General features: G+C 38.2%; 1 protein-coding gene and 1 long non-coding RNA gene across 8 annotated transcripts in view; both read left to right on the forward strand.

Annotated features, from left to right (window-relative positions):
- The window catches only part of LOC109842475 (protein NDH-DEPENDENT CYCLIC ELECTRON FLOW 5), a 2,215-nt gene extending 341 nt beyond the window's left edge, over positions 1-1,874 (forward strand). Inside the window, 3 exon segments of the mRNA XM_020411369.1 lie at positions 1-186; positions 838-1,275; positions 1,478-1,874. The exon segment at positions 1-186 is cut by the window's left edge and continues 9 nt beyond it. Of these exon segments, the coding sequence (XP_020266958.1) occupies positions 1-186; positions 838-1,275; positions 1,478-1,672 (819 nt within the window). The 3' untranslated portion in view covers positions 1,673-1,874.
- Positions 9,716-13,917, forward strand: LOC109842556. 7 transcript variants are annotated; one of them, XR_002247349.1, is made up of 7 exons: positions 9,716-10,097; positions 10,448-10,544; positions 11,038-11,149; positions 11,794-11,853; positions 12,912-13,161; positions 13,419-13,503; positions 13,684-13,917. It is a non-coding gene; the product is annotated as an uncharacterized LOC109842556 (long non-coding RNA). The 7 variants fall into 7 exon arrangements; XR_002247359.1 differs by having other exon boundaries at positions 13,043-13,161; XR_002247344.1 differs by having other exon boundaries at positions 11,038-11,114.

A 20,612-nucleotide genomic window follows, 5' to 3' on the forward strand; every position in this document is an offset into this window, starting at 1 on the left:
CTGATCACGTCGTACAAGCCGTTCATGTGGCACGGGACTACGATGGAGGTGGTGCACACGCTGGTGTCGGAGAGAGAAGATGGTGAGGTTTTTGTCGAAGGTGGGGTTTCTATGGATTTGAGTTGTGTTGGTGAGATGAAATGGGGGCTTCTTGATGTTAGGGGGAGCTCTGAGCAATCTATTCAGGCATGAATTCTTCTACTTCTATGCTTGAATGCTCTTTTATTAGTCCTCCACCTTCTAATGTTCATGTTGTGATATAAAATCGTAAAATGAGACTAAGGGTGTGCTTGACAATCTCTCAAAAGTGGACGAGGATTCTATTTTGGGAAGGACATATTTGGGAGGAATTAGACCATTGTAGGCTCAATTTTTACTAGGCGAAAAAAGCCGTTAAAACTGAGTCAGGATTAATGTTGACCTGGTTATAATGATTTTTACCAAACTAACCCTAAAGAGCATGGGTAAAACGAGGATAATGAGTGCCCGCATCCAGACTCAAGACTAGTCAATTTGTTTAACTCAGATTCAAGATCCATTTTGACATAAAATTTTCAACCTCCTGAATTTTGAAAGGTTTTACAAAATCTTTGGACTTCATAAATCACAGAAAAATTCCTGAATTTGTCTCGCTTAAGCTCATGACTGTCCCAATCTTGTAGCCATTGTTAATGATGCTTTTCAAAATTTTGAGAAGTTTTCTACGATCTGCGAAGTTCGTGAGGGTTTTTGTGAAGTTCACCCTCCATTTTATGTACCTTTTCAGAAATATACATCAACTCTATCTCTATTTCTATCAGTACTAATTAAAGACCTCAATATCATTCTACTACCCAGGTGGAGCTCATACACACTGATCCGAAGGAGATGGTCAATGTCAAATGCCTTATTACTCTCCAACAGGATCTTTTAGCCTCAGAAATTACAGTCACTAACCGAAGATTATCATCCCTTAATCTCTTCGGCTCTGTAATTAGTCATCTAACAGTGAGCACCCCAGATGCAACTTATGCTGTTGGGCTCCAAGGCTCAACTTACCACAACAAGCAACCGTTTGTATCAGATTTCAGTATTATTCCTCCAAACCTGAGAAGAGACAATATAATGGCTTTCAAAGGTTTCGATGCGCTGTTTTCAGGTTGGGACAAGAGAGGAAAAGCTCATGAGGAGGGAGGAATGGATGAGGGAGAAGAAGACGACGACTATGCGCAGATGACCGAGACAATGTGCAGAGTTTACACCAATGCGCCTAGAGAGTTCACGATCATGGACAGGGTAACAAAATTTCGCGACAGAAATACACCGTTAACTCCCTGTTTGGCAATCTAGACGGGATTTTCTATCTAGATTGCTTCAAACTAGACGGAACAAGCTAGACGAAAAATTTTCCGTCTACTTTGCCTCAAGCTAGACGGGAAATAATTCCGTCTAGTTTGTTCCGTCTGATTTGCTCATTTTTCTACTAGTGACAGCTGATGACAAACTTAATAACCTTCTTGTACAAAGGAGTGGATTTGATGAGTTCTATGTGTTCAGTCCTGGATCAGAGCATGAATGGTACGGAAAGCATGCGTACGTATGTGTGGGCCCCTCTGCGGTGTTGAAGCCATTAGTTGTAGGTCCTGGTGATTCATGGACAGGAGCTCAGTACTTGTACAACCCTAACCTCTGAAGAAGATAATTCGAAGATTTACAGCCAAGAAGCGCTTGTTGTGAGTTTGATATGAAATTTATTAAGCCGAATAATGTTGTTCAAGCCCCGACTTATAACTTTTGAGAAAACCTTTTTTTTTTTTTGTCTTTTTTTTAATTGGACTTCTAGCTTGAAGGCCCACTTGCTTATCCTAAGGCCCAGATAATGGGGATTCTAGTTCCACTTGGGCCCAATCACTTGTCGACAGCCCCCGAACAAAAGCTTATCATGGGCCAGGTTCAGTAGGGACACCGTGGCTAACATTTCCGCTACGGGTTTTGGTTTTGGACTGACCCTATTATATTTTTAACAGGCAACGGTGATGAAAAAGGATAAATTAGTTCTGGAGCAAAAAAGACAGGATAATTAATTATAGAACATGTGTTTGCGTCTCTGTAGCAGCCATTGATCATACTTACAATTTGAAGAAAATGACACGTATCACCTTGTCTTGTGATTGAGCCATGAATTTGTGGTCCGAAATATTAGCATTTAAATAAATAAAGTAACGTAACGAATTAAAAAATAAATAAATAAACTTTATCCTTACCAGTCAAATTTAAATTTGAAAATATATAGAAAGGTGGAAACATTTTCGAAAAAAAATAATGATAAAGATTTAAGACAATACTAGTTTCAGACCCGTGCGATGCACGGATTCGTTTAATATATGAAAATTGATGTAACAAAGGAATGCAAATTTAAACAATAATAATATGGAATTGGTCAAAAATGACATAACCTAAGCTACATATATGCTTAAATTACTATTATTAAATTGTAAAGTAGAATCAATTTTTGAATCCCCTGTTGTCATAACAAAATAGGTAATGTCTCGGATCTATATGGTTAATGTTATAACATTTCACTATATTTTGCTATACCAAATAATTAGTATGCAGCATCAACTTTTGCTCCACCCAAAATATTTCAAGCATATAGAATGACAAGTACCTGTCAAGTACACACATCCATAAAAGAAAATCATAACTATATACCTATTGATAAAGAAAATATCTGTCATAACCATATCAAGTAGTTGGGTTTATCAATGTAAATCCACCAAAAGAAATATACTACATACAATAGTTTGCTAAATAGGCTTTTAGACCAAGAACCACCAAAATAATATAGTTCATAAAAAATTTAATGAGTAGGACTTTAGATCAAAATACTAAACTTAAGTTTCAAACATCATGTATCAGATAGAGATTTTTCAAAAAAAAAGCAGCTTCAACTATCTCTCCAAAATGTTCTAATTCTCCTCTTCAATTTTGATTTGTTTCTGCATTTTGTTGCTCGACATTTGTGGAGAAATCAATTCTGTAGAAACTGAGTGCTCGATATCAGACTCCAACAAATTCCTCTTGCAGGGAGTTACGTTATCTGAGGAACAAATTTCAGCTTCATTATTACAAGTGACCAAAAGGGTGTGCTGTATTACAATATAACATAACAATTAGCATTGTTAGTGAGGTGCCAGGAAAAGATTCTTGCACTGTTAATATTGTTGATAATAGTATTAGTACGTAGTGGGTTTTTAATCCCACATTGGTTGTGAGAACACACCTCACCCTCCTCTACTTGTATAAATATGTGTGCACACTCAATATTCAACTCAAGAAAAATTTACCCAAGGCACACTCTCTCTTACTTTATCATGGTATCAGAGCTAGAGTTATTATTTCCCTTCCAATAAACTTTTTTTAACGCTTCTGCATTCTTTTGTCAAATCTTGGTCTTGCTGCTTTGCACCCGTTTAACGCCTTTTTTGCGTTCCTTTGCCAGATTTTTTGGCATTGCCGTTTTGCGGCCTCTTAACGCGTTTCTCGTTTTCGTATTCAAGATCATTTCTCGATCTCAAATTAATGACATCACCGTTTCAATCTGTCTCTCGGCCTCAATCAAACGGCATTGCCGTTTCACAGTCAGTAACGGCGTCGTCGTTTCAATCCATCTCAACATCTCAACATCTCAACATCTCAACATCGGCATTAATCCGTTGTAGGTCTCCGGCGTGAGCATCAGATCCGGTCGATCTTCGGGCCACCTTGGTTGCCGGTTGCTTCTTTTTTTTTCTTCTCAGATTTGACAGTCATGTATAACATTCGGGTTCAAATTTAACATTCGGGTTCTTACATTTTAACCTTCGGGTTCTCCTTTAAATATTCGGGTTTTGTTCAAGGATTATTATCTTGAACTTTGAATTTTTGCTATTATGGCCTCTTCATTGGAGTATGCTTCTCGGGTTCGGTGTAAGCTCTTTTGCACCTATTGCAAGAAGAAGGGACACCGCTTTGAAATATGTTTTCAGCTTCATCCTGAGTTACGTTCCTCAGGAACTGGCCATAGTCAATGATCCCCTCAGTCCCGATCCTCTAGTGCACAAGGATTACCGGTTAATGTTATGCCATCTATCACTTCAGACCCTACCATTCAAACTATTGTAGATATTAGCCGTCAAATTGTGGATCTTCAGTATACCACCTCTCCATCTGCTGCAAAACTCTCTAATATTCACCGTCAAATTGAGGATCTTCAAGCTATTGCAAATATTAGTCGTTAAATTACGACTCTTTAGCATACCACATCTCCATCTGTTGTACAACTCTCTGATATTCGCCATCAAATTGTTGCTCTTCAGCATAGAGCCTCTACATATACTGCATAACTCTCTGGTATGCGTCTTGCTGGTTCTTCAGCTAACCCTTCGGTCTCTGGTATGAATGATCTCTGGATTTTTAACTCTGGCTGTTCCTTTCATATTACTCGTAATGCCTCCCTCTTATCTTCTGTCTTCACTTCCTCTTCTCTTCCCCCTATCTACACGGCTGCTGGACAACATTTGTCTATCACTTAGTATGGCTCTATCACCCCACAAACTGACCCATCTGATCGTCTAACTCTTGGCTCCATCTATGTAGCTCCTCAGTTATGTTTGAATTTAATTTTTGTTAGGTCCTTATGTATGGATGGCCTACTTGTCTTATTTTCTTCTGATACTTGTATTATGCAGGATCCATAGACGGGCAAGACTGTTGGGGTTGGTCGGAGGAGACACAAACTGTATTTTCTAGAATATTTTCACCTTCCAGAGTCCATATATCCACGTTCTCTTGCTACTTCTATAAGTTCAAAATCCTCTACCTTGCTTTCCGTAGATTTGTGGCATAGACGACTTGGTCATGTGTCTCATAAAAGGCTAGAAAATATTATCTAGTCCGGAGTACTTAGTCCTGTATCCTATCGTTCTCATGTTGAGTTATGTACTGGTTGTAAATTGGCTAAATTTACTATTCTACCATTTCCAACCAGTACACATGTTTCCACTTTCTTATTTGATTTGGTCCATTCTGATATCTGGGAGCTAGCTCCTCTGCCTTCTTCATCTGGCTACTTATATTATGTTAGTTTTATCGATGATTTCTCTCGTTATACATGGGGCTACTTATATTATGTTAGTTTTATCGATGATTTCTCTCGTTATACATGGGTCTACCTACTTAAAAATCGCTCTGACGTACTTGCTGCTTATCAATTCTCTCGTTATACATGGGTCTACCTACTTAAAAATCGCTCTGACGTACTTGCTGCTTATCAAGCCTTCAATGCGATGATCTTCACTCAATGGCAAGCTCGTATTAAAGTTTTTCGTTCTCACTGTGCTAAAGAGTACCTATCCTCTACCATGCGCTCTATCATGTACTCTCATGGGACTATCTTTCAATAGTCATGTCCCTACACTCATGAGAAAAATGGTATTACTGAACGTAAACATCGTCATATTCTCGGTACCGCTCGATTCATGCTCATTTCTTACTCTATTCCTCGTCGTTTCTGGGCCGAGGCCATTCTCACTACTACTCATGCCATTAATATCACTCCATCTAGCTCTCTTTCTAGTGCTACTCCTCATAGTCGTGTTTATACTCATCCTCCCCGTTATGATCTGGTCCGCATTTTTGGTTGTCGCTGTTTCATTCTTCTGCTATCTCACAAACGTGATAAATTACCTCCCAGAGTTGTTCTATGTGTCTATTTAGGAATTTGTTCGGAACATCGAGGTTATCGTTGTTATGATCCCGCATCTCGTCGAGTTTATATATCTCGACACGTTCAGCTCGAAGAGGATTCTCCATTTTATTCTGCTTCCGATGATATCAATTTCCTCCACACTATTGATCGTGTTTCTCCGCTAGCTACATCACCCACTTCCTTACCTCAGTTCTCTTTTCGAGATCTCCTTAAAATCTCTCCATCTTCTTCTGTTGACTCTCCCTCACCCGAGCCTTCTCTTCCACCATCTGATCCCTATCCCGTAGACACGACACCAACTCCAGAAAATACTATTGACCTCCATGCACTTGCGCTAGCATCTCCCCCGCCTGAGGTTCCTCTTGCTCTTCGTCGAGGCAGACGCCCACATGTCATACCTGCACGGTATGTTTCGGTTACTTCATATTTATCTATTTTTCATAATTTTCTTGCTGCCATTCATATTACAGTTGAGCCAAAATCCTTTCAAGAGGCCGTTCAATTTCCAGAGTGGCAACAGGCTATGGCTGAGGAATTTTAGGCCTTTTAGTAAACACATACCTGAGATGTTGTTCCCTGTTCCCCTGACATCTCTTTAGTTGGCAGTAAATGAGTTTAAAAGTAAAGCATTATCCTGATGGCACCATTGAATGTCGGAAAGCTCATTTAGTGGCTCGAGGTTTTACTCAGCAACAAGGTATTGATTATGAGGAGACTTTTGATCTTGTTGCTCAGATGTTCACCATTCGTACTCTTTTTGCGGTTGCTACTGCTCATCGTTAGCCCTTATACCAGATGAATGTCAAAAATACTTTTCTCCATGGCTCTTTTTATCTAAGACAATATATATGTAAACACCTCCAGGGTCCACTATTCCTCCGGGACATGTATGTCTCCTTCACCGTGCTGTTTATGGTCTCAAGCAGGTACCATGCGCTTGGTTTGAGTGTTTTCGCGATGTCGTTCTCAAGACGGGCTTTATGGAAAGTCATCAAGATACTTCTCTATTTGTTCGCACTACATCACGTTACAGAGTTTTATTACTCATCTATGTAGATGATATGATCATTACAGGTGATGATGTGGCTGATATACAATATGCAAAATCTCAGTTGCAACAACAGTTCCACATAAAGGATATTGGCCTCTCTTCGGTATTTTCTTGGTCTAGAAATTGGGAATACAACTCACTCTTAATTGATGTTTTTTTGCATGAAAGTGTACGTGAAAGTGAAATAAAGAAAAAATCATACAAAATTTAATGTAATTTTGACTTTCCTGAGAAAACTGATAACTAAATTCTATTTTGTCATGTCATTTTCACCTTTATACTTTTAACAACAATTTTTCCTCAAACAAGCATTGTATTTTTTTTCAATGAAAAAATAATGCTTATTCATTAGCCAAATGAGCAAATGATAACACCCTATCCCTGTTGAATGGTTGGGTGTTCGAGCTTTGAACTAAGGGGCAATTTGGTATTGCTCTTTTTGGGATGTTTTTGGTTATTTTTTCAATAAGCAATCAACAATGAGATTTGGTGAAAACCTTTTTGTGTGTAATAATTAAAGTTGGTTCTCCTTCTAAATAGTGGTTTAAAAGCAACCTGAGGATGCTTCTAAAAATAGATTATGTTTTTTTAATTATATATACCATATATACCTTTTACTTTTTTAACAAAATTTTTTAGTATATATATACCTTGTTGGTGTTGACGAATCACGAAACTTCTCAACACCACTTCAGGGTCTTGTTCTTAATGACAAAAAGATAAAAGATAATCACACGAAGAATGAACACAAGAATTTACGTGGAAAACCCAAACGGGAAAAAACCACGGGTTGAGCTCGGAGCTCGGAGGATACTTCATTATAATGGAATCAACAGATGGGTAGAAGGCACACACGACACACTCGACAGCGCCGACTTTCACACAACCCTCATACATGCTCCTCCTATATTAATTCAACATGAGAGATCTCTACAACACAAGAGACTCTCCTTCACTCTAACTCTCTATACTTTCAAGAGAACAAGTGGAAAACTTAGATGCCACTCCACAACGAGAGCATGCCTAGGTCTTGATGAACCTTCTAGTCCACCTTTTCATCTTCCAAGATCCATGAATGCTTAGGACTTTTTGGGAATACACAAATCTGGTCAAATTCTTGTGATTCGGATAGGGTGCTTTGACTAACCATAACTCCATCAATACTGTTCTGATTCCTGTGATTCAAAACTTGGAGAAAACTATGCGTGCACCTCTGCAACTTTCATGTAGAGTTTCGAGCTAAATGATGACTACACCATGCCCGAAAAGATCATACAAAATTGAATCTGCATGCAAAAAACTATAGCAATAATTGAGTTAGAAATCGAGCCAACACTAACAATCTCCACTTTGGAGAGATATCCGACGCAACTCAAAGTTGTCACTTGCATCTTCAGAGCATTAGTCTTCAGAATACGAGTTTTCGGAATGTCAATCTTCATCTGAACCACGAACACTTGTCTTCGGAACATGGATCTTTGAAATCTAAGAAGTTAAGACTACGGAACTTTAGAGCAAGTCCTGCTCTGGCTTCAGCTGCTTCACGTTGATGAGCATCAACTCATCTCCCCGCACCTCTGATGACTAGGTGTACTCATGAGCTAACATGTCGTCAGATTTAGCAGACTCAAGAAATGCTTAGACATCTCAGCCGTAATAGATTTAGTGAGAAAATCTACTGCATTCTCATCTGTATGAACGTTTTTCACATCGACCTCTCCTGTCATGAGCCAATCACGAATCCGATGATAGTGTATTTTAATGTGTTTTGTCCTTGCATGAAATACCTAATTCTTTGCAAGACAAATAGCACTCTGAATTTAATTCTTGATACTTGATTGACCTAGCCAAAATTCATTGTCACGATAAAAAATGAGCATGACGCAAGTGAACAACTTAAGAAAACCATAATACACTAGAGGCTAGAGCACACAACTATATATGAAAGGAAAAAAAAAACTCAAAATTTTACGAGACATGAATCTTGCCTCTAAACTCAAACATTGGGGGCCATTTACACGCTGACATGAATGTGAAAATCATTAGTAAAAAGGAAGGGGAAAAAAAAGGAACTCACATTTTAATTCCTTTTCAACTTGCAAAAACACTCCCATACTGCCCCCAGAAATAACCAGAAGACTTCACATGGTTTTTTTTAGCGTAACTCTAGTTAATACCGTGCAGTCCCAGTACAGTAGTGCACGACTTAAAGAACAGAAAAATATTTGCTAACAATCAATCCCGTACGCAGTGATGAAGACGCACTATCTATCAAAGTACAATTAACTTTTCCGCGCCCTCTCTCTAAAATCCCTCTCATTTGTACTTGACCTAAGCTAGCATTGTCCTTCACAAATTATTACAACACATATATGCACCGAAATTAGAGCAATTCCCATAAAAACTCAAAAACAATTAAACTTGCAGCACAAAAAAAAAAAAAAAAAGTTTGATGTCTCCAATGTCCCATGAGGCCACAACTCTGCAGTGCTTGACCTTGTTTACTTTCCTGCAATAATGTAATATGTTAGAGAGATCATTATAAGTAATAAACTAGAAATGCTAGCTTAATTAGATGCCACTGAACTTCAAGGGAAGGGCTTCAGCTATCACTACCACATAATTGATCTATTGCAGCGGTTAAGGCGCAACGGTTCTAACTGTTGCGTTAGATATCTATCGTAACGGTTTACAATGGCTAATGCAACATTAAATAACAAATGTTGCCATAGGCCAAATAATTGTTCATGGGCTTAATATTTGGTCTGACCTAGGGATGTCAATTCTGATCCAAACCCAATAACCCACCCAGATCCATCCAATATGAGACTCATCCAAACCAACCTATTTATCTAAATGGGTCTAATAAGTTGGGTAACTATTTGTATATAGAAATTAAATGAGTATTAGATGGGCGGGTCTTGACCAACCCGTAACCCACCCAAACTTACCCAGCTCACATAGAAATCTATTCTCCCCTCTCTCTGCGATTCCTCTCTCCCCGAAACCCTAAAAATCTCGGCTCCCCTCTCTCTGCGATTCGTCTCTCCGAGCTTCTACGACATTTTCCCGGCGGTGCCGCCGCAGATCAGCGACCAAGGGCTGATCGAGGGTCAAGCGGTCTGGGCTCAGTTTGGTGATCAAGAGGCGACGAAGACGAAGACGACGAAACCTCGATCCCAATCCCTTTCACGAACTTAGACGGCGGCGATCAGTGGCGATCGGCGATGAAGATGACGAAGCCTTTGACTAAGTTGACGACGAAGACAATGGACAGCTTTGGAAAACGAATTCGAAGCCAATCAAGAGGCGAAGTAGGTATGTTTTGATTCTGCTTTTTGATCTAATTGTTTCGAAACGCGATTTAATGTTTGATAAGGAATGATTCCGGTGATTGATGGAGCGATCGTTAAGTTTAGGGTTAGTTTTGGTTGATTAGGGTTCGGGATGAATTGGGAAAAGTCTCGTTTTTTTACATGGTTTATTGTTATTGTCGGATGAAATATATGTAAGAGTTAGTAAAAGGCCAGCTGAAAAATTTAGGGTTCCAATAGTTTTGTTAGATATTTCATGTTCTAGAACTCATGTGAGAGGAGGTAATCATTCAATCTCAAGGAATTACTCATGTTCTTGGCCTAACGATCTCAAATTTGCTGCTATTTTTTTAGGGCTAGTGTAGGAGGTGAGAGAGTCACCAACGAGGATCCAAAACAAATTCAGCAGTTATCATTAGCAGCAAATTGTCCCCAGTTCTCAATCGAGAAGGTAAAAATTCACCAATTGTTATTACTATTATTATTTTCTCGTCGTCGCTATTTTTAGCACGTAGATTTCCTACCTGTAATTTTTTTTGTCCCCAGTTATCATTAGCAGAATCATTCATTCATGTCTTTGAATGAATTTACTACATGCGATGATGGTAGTGAATCTGATAATGAAACTATATCTAAACGTAAAAGAAGAGCAAAATCAAAAGACATGCGATGATGGTAGTGAATCTGATAATGAAACTATATCTAAACGTAAAAGAAGAGCAAAATCAAAAGTTTGGGAGTATTTTACTGAGTTGTGATAATGAAACTATATCTAAACGTAAAAGAAGAGCAAAATCAAAAGTTTGGGAGTATTTTACTGAGTTGTGCAATATTCATGTCTTTGAATATTGCGTGTAGAAACTTGCAGCACATTAATTTATAGTGAATCTACTGATTGTTCCCAATTGAAAATTTTCTGTCTAATGATTTTAGCACTTTTTCAGACAGTTTTTCTGATTGATCCAATGCGGGAGACTTTAAGATCTTCTTCAGTACAAAACTCACGGCCAACATAACTCCAGTAAGATTGTTCTCCTTGTGGAATGTAGTTCGCAGGTTCGAGTCTCGAAAACTGCAAATACAAGGAAGGCTACATATTTATGGTCATTCATATTTGTTATTTCTTTCTACAGTCAAATCCTAAAACTGTGACCAAAAATCCCCACAAAAAGAAAACAGGACATGGATAAGGTTATCAGCGTATAATTTCCTTGGCGTGTTATCTTGAACAATATTGTATCCCTGTCACTTTAGTTGTTCCGAAAATACTCAGTTGCATATGTAGACTATGTAATCTAGCTTTAACTTGATATCATAATAAAGATTGGCACTTGTCCTCTTTTCTCCTTTGATTCCTTCCAATATTTCAGCAATTTTTGTTGAGTCATAGATTTCATAATTGAAGTATATGAGGTATATGCTTTGTGACCCCTAGATCTTGCATCAGGAGATCATCCATTTTCGACAAAAATTAGAAGTTTTTTCTCCTATAAACTATGGACCTATATTGACGATGTAAGGTGAAGATTCTTCATGATCTATGTTGTCATTTACTGCTATAACTTCTCAAGGGTGACACTTCTTGAGATTTGTATTGATAGTGTAGGGTGGCATTTCGTGATACTCCCACAGCCGTTTTAGTTAAAAGTTGAAAATTTGGAACCTTTTGAATATCGCATATGTGCTTCTCTTTCTTGCAGGATTATGTTGCAACTAGGTGGTACAAGGCACCTGAGTTATGCGGTTCACTTTTCTCAAAGGTTTGTAGATTCACAATCCTTTTTTCCTGTATGCTATATCTACTGAATCGGGAGATGCACTGGAAGAAGTGAGGAATAACCAGACGTAATACATCACGGAGACCTATTATTTACTAGCTGTCAAAAGATTAGTATGTTGGAAACACAAGCACACTTACATTCAGAGATGGGCCCTGATACCTCAATCATCCATAGGCCTACAGGCCAAGTTCCAGCCCTTAGGACATCAAGTCTGAATTATATTTCGGGAAACTGTGACATTCATTTCGAAATTTTGAAACTCATGGACCTTGATAATGTGAATACATATATTACCCAGAAAATGAACCATGTTTGTTTCATATTTATAGTCATATAGCTCTATAATTAGTTTTCAATAATTTTATGTTAATTTCTATATGCAGTCAATATCACGGAATTATATCTGTTTCATTCTAAATGTTCTCGTTTATCCTTCACCGTAACTCTGAAAGGCTTTGAAAGCTTCTTATGTATGATTCATGAGAAAAGTATCCGAAGAGAAAAGTATCCGTAGTGGTTTTCTGATAGTCCTGCAGATACTGTTAATGAGTAAAAAACATGGCATACGTACTTCCCTGAAATACTGTTAATCTAAAAACTTACAATATGTGGTGTGAGTCGTTAACTTTACGATTAAATGACCTTAATTTTGAAGTAATGTTTGAGAAATTTTCAGTTGTGATTCATGTATCGCATATCTTGCTCATTTTCATTTGTGATTCATGTATCGCATATCTTGCTCATTTTCATTTGTGATTCATGCATCGCATATCTTGCTGTTTCTGGAAGTTGGACGTTGTAGATAGCATCATACAAAGGACCTTAGAATTCCACCTCTCAATTCCTTTCCCATGATCTCCATTCATGGACCACTATTTCCACCTCTCAATTCCTTATTCACGGACACTAAGATTTGACTCTCCAGCAAGACATGAAATTAAATTATATGAGACCCAACCATTCAAGACTGGATATTGTTTCAAGAGGGGTGCCTGATCTCCGCACAGATAACAACTGCCCATGTTTTTCTAATGCAGCGAGTATGCGGGGATGATTGATAGAACTACGATTTTAACCTTGAGAGGCCATCTTGCTACTACTTTGTGCATTTTCATAAATCATGAGGATATTCTACTCAAATGATCAAAATTGAAAGTTGAAATGACAGGCAATGGAAGTATTGGGATCCAAGACCTTTAAAAAGTATTGGTAATGTGGGCTAGTGAACCAGTGAAAGCAATTCAAGGCCAGTTCCTCTCACAGCCAAATGCCAGAGCCCAATTACAGGTTTCAATTTTTTGGTGGTGCTCTTGATAATTCATGTTGGTAGTCAGGATTGTGTTTGGTTTATTTCTATTTTTTCTGTTTATTCTCTTTGCTATAGCCTTCTGGAAGCAAACTCCTTTAAAATATTTGTGATTCTTCCTTTTTCTGATGCTCCTTCTGTTTATTCTCTTTGCTACAGCATTTGGGTTATTTGCTCTTCTGTTAATAGCTCATTGAAAAAGAGACTCAGATGTTTAAACAATATTTTATCTTTGCAGTAAATTGTGAATCCGAGGATCATGGTTTGGACTTTGAAGAAACTGTAGCCACTATTTTGCTCAAATGGAAGAGGTTTTGATGTAGGTGAGTGATTTTCTCTTTTTTAATATAAAAGAGAAACTGTAGCCATATGAGGATCAATTGTCTCCTTATTTACCAATGTTACTTGAGCTTTTTTTTCCTTGTAATGGTTAGTTTAAAAAAAAATTATCTTTTTAGTTTGTTGCTAACATGATATTTGATACGTTTCTTTATTTTTTGTAGGAGATATAAAGACTTAAATAGGAGAATGCGGTCAAGATGGCTTTGATATATGAATCTTTTGGAATAGACTTGTACTTTTGAATTGATCATATTTTGATGGTTGTGAATTGATCATATTTTGATGGGTTGAAGTTACCTTGTAACTACTTATTTTTGAATGATGGGCTTAAAACATATGAATGTTTCATTATTTTTTATTTTGATGATATCTTAATGTAGTGTGTTCTTATTCCATTTTTATTTTGGTTTACGTAACTGTGTTTGCTTATTGGTCAAATTTCTTAAAAAGTGCTGATATAGCCCTGTAAAACTGTTGTCGTAGCCCTATAAAACTGTTGCCATAGCAAAGCAAAACGTCGCATTAGGTACAAAATAAATATTGCATTTGGTCCCTGGTTTTGGAAAAACCGTTGCCCTTGTGTATGAAACCGCGACATTAGGTATCAAGAAACCATTGTTTGTGACTGTTGCATTTGCAATAACTGTTGCCTTTGTGTATGGAACCGCTACATTAGGCATAAGTAAACCGCTACAGAAAACGTTGCATTTTGTGAAAACTGTTGCGTTAGCCTCGTCTTAGAAACCATTGCATTAGGTTGTGAAACCGCTGCCTTATGGCTAGGGCAACGGCATCAATGAAGACAGATTGTTAACCGCTGTGCTTGTGCAATTGCAACGGTTTAGATGCTAATGCGATAGTTTTAAACCGTTGCGTTAGAGCAAATATGTGGTAGTGTATTCAAGGCCCTTATAGTCCATTAACTCCATTCCCAAAAGTTCAACCCTAATGATTGCTTATGAAACAACTTACAACCCCTTTTGGTTTATAAAGTTTAGGGGTGGCAATTTATGATTCGACCCGCTGACCCGACCCGTTACAAATGAGTATGAGTCACTTTATATGGATCTGGTGATATAAACAGGTCGACCCAAAGAACCAATTTATTAATCGGAACGTAAACGGACCAACCCGTCGACCCGTTTAACTTTAATCCATTTATCACTCAACCCTTAACATTCAAAATTTGTAAACACACACACACACCATAATATATCAATAGTTACAAAAACTACAAAATTCATAAATTACATACAACACTACGAAAAGTTTACAATTTACAGAACACACGCTTAGAAGCTCGAAAAACATCCTAAAAGCTTCAAAAATTATGAAATACACATTCAAAAAGTTAAATTTATAAAAACACTGCCTGGAAATATCAACACATACTAATAGTACAAAATATAAAACTTTTAAATAACACCATAAAATTTTTGAAATTTTATAGAAAACACCCTGATAGTTTCAAAAGTTGTAATAAACACCCTAAATAAGTTAAATTTTACAAACACACCACTAAAAAAATCAAAATTTATAAATAACTAAACAATCAATAACTTATTAATAGCACCATAAAAATTTTAAAATTTACAAGAAACATTCTAATAGTTTAAAAAAGCACCCAAATTAAATAAGTCAAATTTTTAAAAAGTTGAAAAATTAAAACTTAAGAACAGTAAAAATTTATAATTTATAAATAACAAAAAACCCTTTGAAAGTTCTGATTTTTGCAAAAAACACACTAAACACTTGAAAAATTGCATAACACACCCAAATTGTAAAACCCCGTAATTTTGAAAATATTATGGAAAATAATATTAAATGAGTTTTATTATAATTGATATTATTCTGGAATGAATGAGTATGTTTGTGATCGATTATACACACACACACACACACATACATGCATGCAAGTACGTGAAAAATCAGTCGGCTAAAAACACCACTTATCGATCTACTACCCCTTGAAATTAGTCGACCGATAGGTGCTAGTCGATCGACTGATCAATGAGCATCAGTCGACCGATAAGTGCCCAGACTGGGTATTTGGTTTCGGGTCAGGAGGTTTCGGTTCGGGACCGTTTGCGTATATATATACATATATACATGAATTCTTCCCTTTTTCTGGTTTTCCTACGTTGTTCAGCAGCCACCCTTCCCTCAAAACCCTAGAAAATTTTCTTTTGAGTTTGGGAAAGCTTTGAGAAGCGAAAAGACCTAAAGAAGGGCGGGATCGTCGGCTTTAGGTGAAGGAGGATCGTGTCTCTCACGTGTTTGGGAGTCCAACATGATTTTTGAGGTGAGTTTCATCTCCTCCAAACTCATCCCCCTCTTTTACTTGGTTTTATTAGATTTTAAAAACCTATTTTATGTATAAAGATCACTCTTTTAAATTGTATAATATAAAGATTTAATCTTTTTGTTTTAAAAAGGTTATGAAACGAATTCTTGAGTTGGATTTTTGTTTTGAAGTAAAGTAAACACAAGTTTTACTAAATTTAATTGTTTTCATGATGGTTTTACAAACATGATAATGCTAGAGTTGTTGGAATCCCCTCAAATTGATAAATTTTGTTTTCGTGTGGCGAAGTAAACCCTAAATAACTTAACCAAGTTTTAACACATGAGTTTTATTTGAAAATTTTTGATTTTTGATGATTTTATGAGAGTATCTAATCCTTCTCAGAAAAACTGGTTTTAGCTCTGGTCGGTCGACTAATCAATTACAATTAGTCGACCGATAATTGCTAGTAGGAATATGGGGTTTGCTATGGTTGGTCGACCGAACATAGGTCACCGATCGACTGATCAAGGTTGATTCATAGTGCATGTATTGTGCACGTCATCATCGGTTGACCTATGGGATACAATCAGCCAACCAATCTTATGCAGTTTTGTACCCTTTGTTCTATTCTCACATGTTTTGATAGCACATACGAAGTATGACTTGTACATTGAATCACGTGCATTGTTTACAAGAGAACACATATTGGATTTTGAGCATGAGAGAAGAATAACCAATCACACACGAGCACAATACAAAACTAAAATACGACAGATCAATCACAAACACAGAGATATACGTGGTTCAACAATTTTCCTACGTCCACGGAGATAGGATGAGGAGATTCCACTAAATCAAGGAGAGTACAAAGGGTTATAATCTCACAAAACTCACAAACTAACCCTCAACCAAAGCTCTCAACTTACTCACAATATCTCCCTCTCACAATGCTCAAAAGTCTCTCTAATCTCTGATTACAACTCTCCTCATTTTGATGATCCTAATCTCTTCTAAGGCGTTCTATATATATAGAAAACCTAAAATCAAAACAGACTAGAAATTCTAAAACCAAAAACAAAACAAATTAGAAATCCTAATAACTTGTTACCAAAATAGATTAAAAATCATGTTACCAAAATAGATTAGGAATCCTACTATCCAACAATTCTTCACCTCAGCGAAGTATTCCCAAAATTGAGCCGACACTAACATGAGCACCAATGCGTCGTCTCACCAAATTCGGCTGCACCAATGTGGTTACCTACATACCCCCTCTCTCAAGAGATCAAGCCACGCGTAGTTCAACCAAATGACCGTCAACGGCCTCAACAATCACGAATGTACAACAATGTTCTACAATGATCAAACTTGTTGCTCAAAACCATCTTAGTGAGCATATCCGCCAGATTATCCTTCGTGTGGACCTTCACAATCTGTATATTGCCATCTTCAAGAACATCTCGAACGAAGTGATAACGAACGTCAATGTGCTTCGTCCTCGCATAAAAAACCTATTTTTTTGCCATATAAATAGCACTCATACTATTATAATGAATAGTGATAGATCGCTGTGATATACCAAGTTACTTCCAAAGTCCTCGAAGCTAAATATCCTCATTCACAGCCTTTGTAATTGCCATATACTTTGCCTTCGTCGCTGACAAAGCCACCGTAGACTGTAACGTGCATCTCCAATACACCGGCGCACAGGTCAAAGTGAACACATACCCCGTAGTAGACCGACACTTATCCAAATCCTCGGCATAATCCGAATCAACATAGCTAATGCACAACTGTCCACCTCTAGTGTCTCGCTCATAGACTAAACCAACATTGAGCGTACCTCGAATGTACCTCAAAATCCATCTCACGACGTCCTAATAACCCACTCCTGGATCGTGCATGTATCTCAAAACCATGCCCACCGTCTGTGACAAATTCGGTCTCGTACATACCATCACGTACATCAAGCTCCTAACCGCGCTCACATATAGAGTCTTCGACATCAACTCTCAATGATCAACTGTTTTCGGTGAGAGGTCAGCTGAAAACTTCAAATGTACACTAACTGGCTTCGTATCCATGCAAACATGAAATCGCTAAAGAACCTTCTTCAAATAAGCCATCTGTATCAAACAAATTCTGCCATTCTCTTTATCTCTGCCGATCTCCATCCCCAAAATGTGTTTAGCCTCACCCAACTCCTTCATCTCAAACTCCTTTGAAAACTGTGCCTTCAACTCATCTATATAAGACCTGAAAATAGAGACAACCAACATGTCATCAACATAGAGAAATAAATAGATGCACGCACCTCGTTTCAACTTGCAAAATACACGCAAAGATCAAACTGGTTCCGAGTGTACGAATGACCAAGCATAAAACCATCGAATCGCCTATATCACTGTCGGGGAGACTGCTTCAAACCGTATAACGATTTTTTTAACCTGCAAACCAGGTTCTCCTTCCCTACAGCTCGGAATCCTAATGGCTAAGTCATATATATTTTTTCATCAAGATCACCATGAAGAAATACCATCTTCACATCCAACTGATCTAACTCAAATCCATATTGTGTCATCAAAGCTAGCAGAATCCGAATCGAAGAATGCTTCACCATCGGAGAGAAAACCTCATTATTATCAATATCTTCCTCCTGTGCATAGCCCTTCGCAACCAACCTAGCCTTAAACCTCAATGGAGTGCCCTCAATGCCCTCCTTTTTTTGTGTATACTCACTTGCAACCAATTACCTTCCGCCTCTTTGGAAGCTCAACAAGCTCCTGTGTATCGTTCTTGTGAAGAGAGTCTATCTCCTCCTGCATAGCCACCTATCATGAATCAACCTCCAAACTCTGCTCGGTCTCTCTGAATATAGTAGGTACCAACTCATCGATACTCTCTACCAAAAGTGCATATGCAACTGCTGTATCAGTATACCGTGCTAGCATCCGTATGTCTCTTCTCTGTCTCCGAACTATAATAGAATCCTGAACCTGAGCCGTCGGTCACTGATCCTGCACAACTGTACATGTATCCTCCTTATCGTCGCCGTGCTCGCCTAGCGTCACCTCAGTCGATACTCTAATGGATACTGTACTATCTGGACAATGTGGAGCTGCATCGATCTCCACCACCTGTGATATTTCTTCCGTCGGGTCGCTCTCTACCTGATGAGAGCTGGGAAGCTTCAAGATAAAACCCTCATCGAACGTGATGTCTCTACTCAGCATAATCTTACTATCAACTGGATCCTAAAGCTGTATCTCTTGACACCACGCTTGAATCCTATAAATATGACCTTCCTAGCTCGAGGTTCCAACTTATCAGTCTTCACATGATAGTATATAGGGCATATAAATACCTTGAGCTGGTCGTAATCGTGTGCTGGCTCTTCCGACCACATCTTCATAGGGGTCTTCCCCTCAATCGTAGATGAAGGCAGCTTGTTAATGAGGTGGCTCGCATATGAAAGTGCCTCAGTCCAAAAAATCTTCTCCAAACTACTATGCGCCAACAAACATCGTATCTTCTCTAACAAAGATAGATTTAACCTCTCTGCCACCCCATTCTGCTGCGGTGTATGACTAATTATGAAGTATTTTTCTATGCCCTCGTCTCAACATAGTTGTTGAAAGAAGTCTGATGTGTACTCACCATCGTTGCCAGATGGCAACATCTTGATCTTTCTCCCAGTCTACAATTCTAACATATTCTTTTACTCCACAAATATATCTAGAACTTCACTCTTCTTCGCCATGGTGTACACCCAATAACGCCTAGAATAGTCATCAACAAACATGACGAACCAATGTCTACCACCAAGTGATGCATTCTTAGTGGGACCCTAAACATCTGTGTGCACATAATCCAGGATGTCCCTCGTCCTATAAATGGCTGTCCCGAACTTCACCTTCGTCTTCTTGCCAAGAACACAGTGCTCACAGAACTTAACTTTTTCACTCTTAGCTCATTTTAATAGCCTATGCTTGCACAGCGTCTGTAATGACTTCTCTCCTGTGTGTCCCAATCTGTAATGCCAAAGTCTGCTAATGTCTGCCTCTAAAATAGCTAAAGCAACCTAACCAATCACGGTTCTCCCCTTCAGATAATACAAGTTCCGACTGCGGACTCCCTTCATCACCACTAAAGATCACTTAGTAACCTTTGCTACAGCGTCCTCAAAGGTCATCCTAAATCCCTTTGCCTCCAAAGCTCCAATTGAGATAAGATTCTTCTTCAGCTAAGGAACAAATTTTACCTCCTTTAATTCACGGACTACTCCATCGTGCATCCAAATCCTCACATTACCTAGCCCACAATACTACAAGATTGATCATTTTCTATGACAACAACACCCCCATCGAGTCTCTCAAATGATGAAAATTAATCTCGCCTAGGAGTCACATGATAAGTAGTGGCAGAATCAAGCATCCATTCTGATGCATCCAAGTGGTTCACCTTCGGAGTAATCAATAGAGAAAAGCTCGAATCATCGGAATCATCACCTTTCGTAATATTCACCTCATTGGCCTTTAGGTCTTTCTTCTTGCTATTCTCCTTCTCCTTGATCTTTAGACAGTTTTTCTTTCAATGTTCCTGCTCTTTGCAGAATGCACATTGGTTCTTTCTTAGCTGGTGACGACCTTTGATTTGGACCTTCCTCTATTACCACATTTTGGATATGGGCTTCTACCTCTCGTCGACAAGGCCTCTCCTGACGTACTAGCGCAGGAAGTTTCTTTGTCCTTCCTCCTTAAATCATAGTTTGTCAAAGCATTAGTAACTTCACTATAGCTGATA

The sequence above is a fragment of the Asparagus officinalis genome, chromosome 1 (genome assembly GCF_001876935.1).
Source record: "Asparagus officinalis chromosome 1, Aspof.V1, whole genome shotgun sequence".
Lineage (NCBI taxonomy): Eukaryota > Viridiplantae > Streptophyta > Magnoliopsida > Asparagales > Asparagaceae > Asparagus > Asparagus officinalis.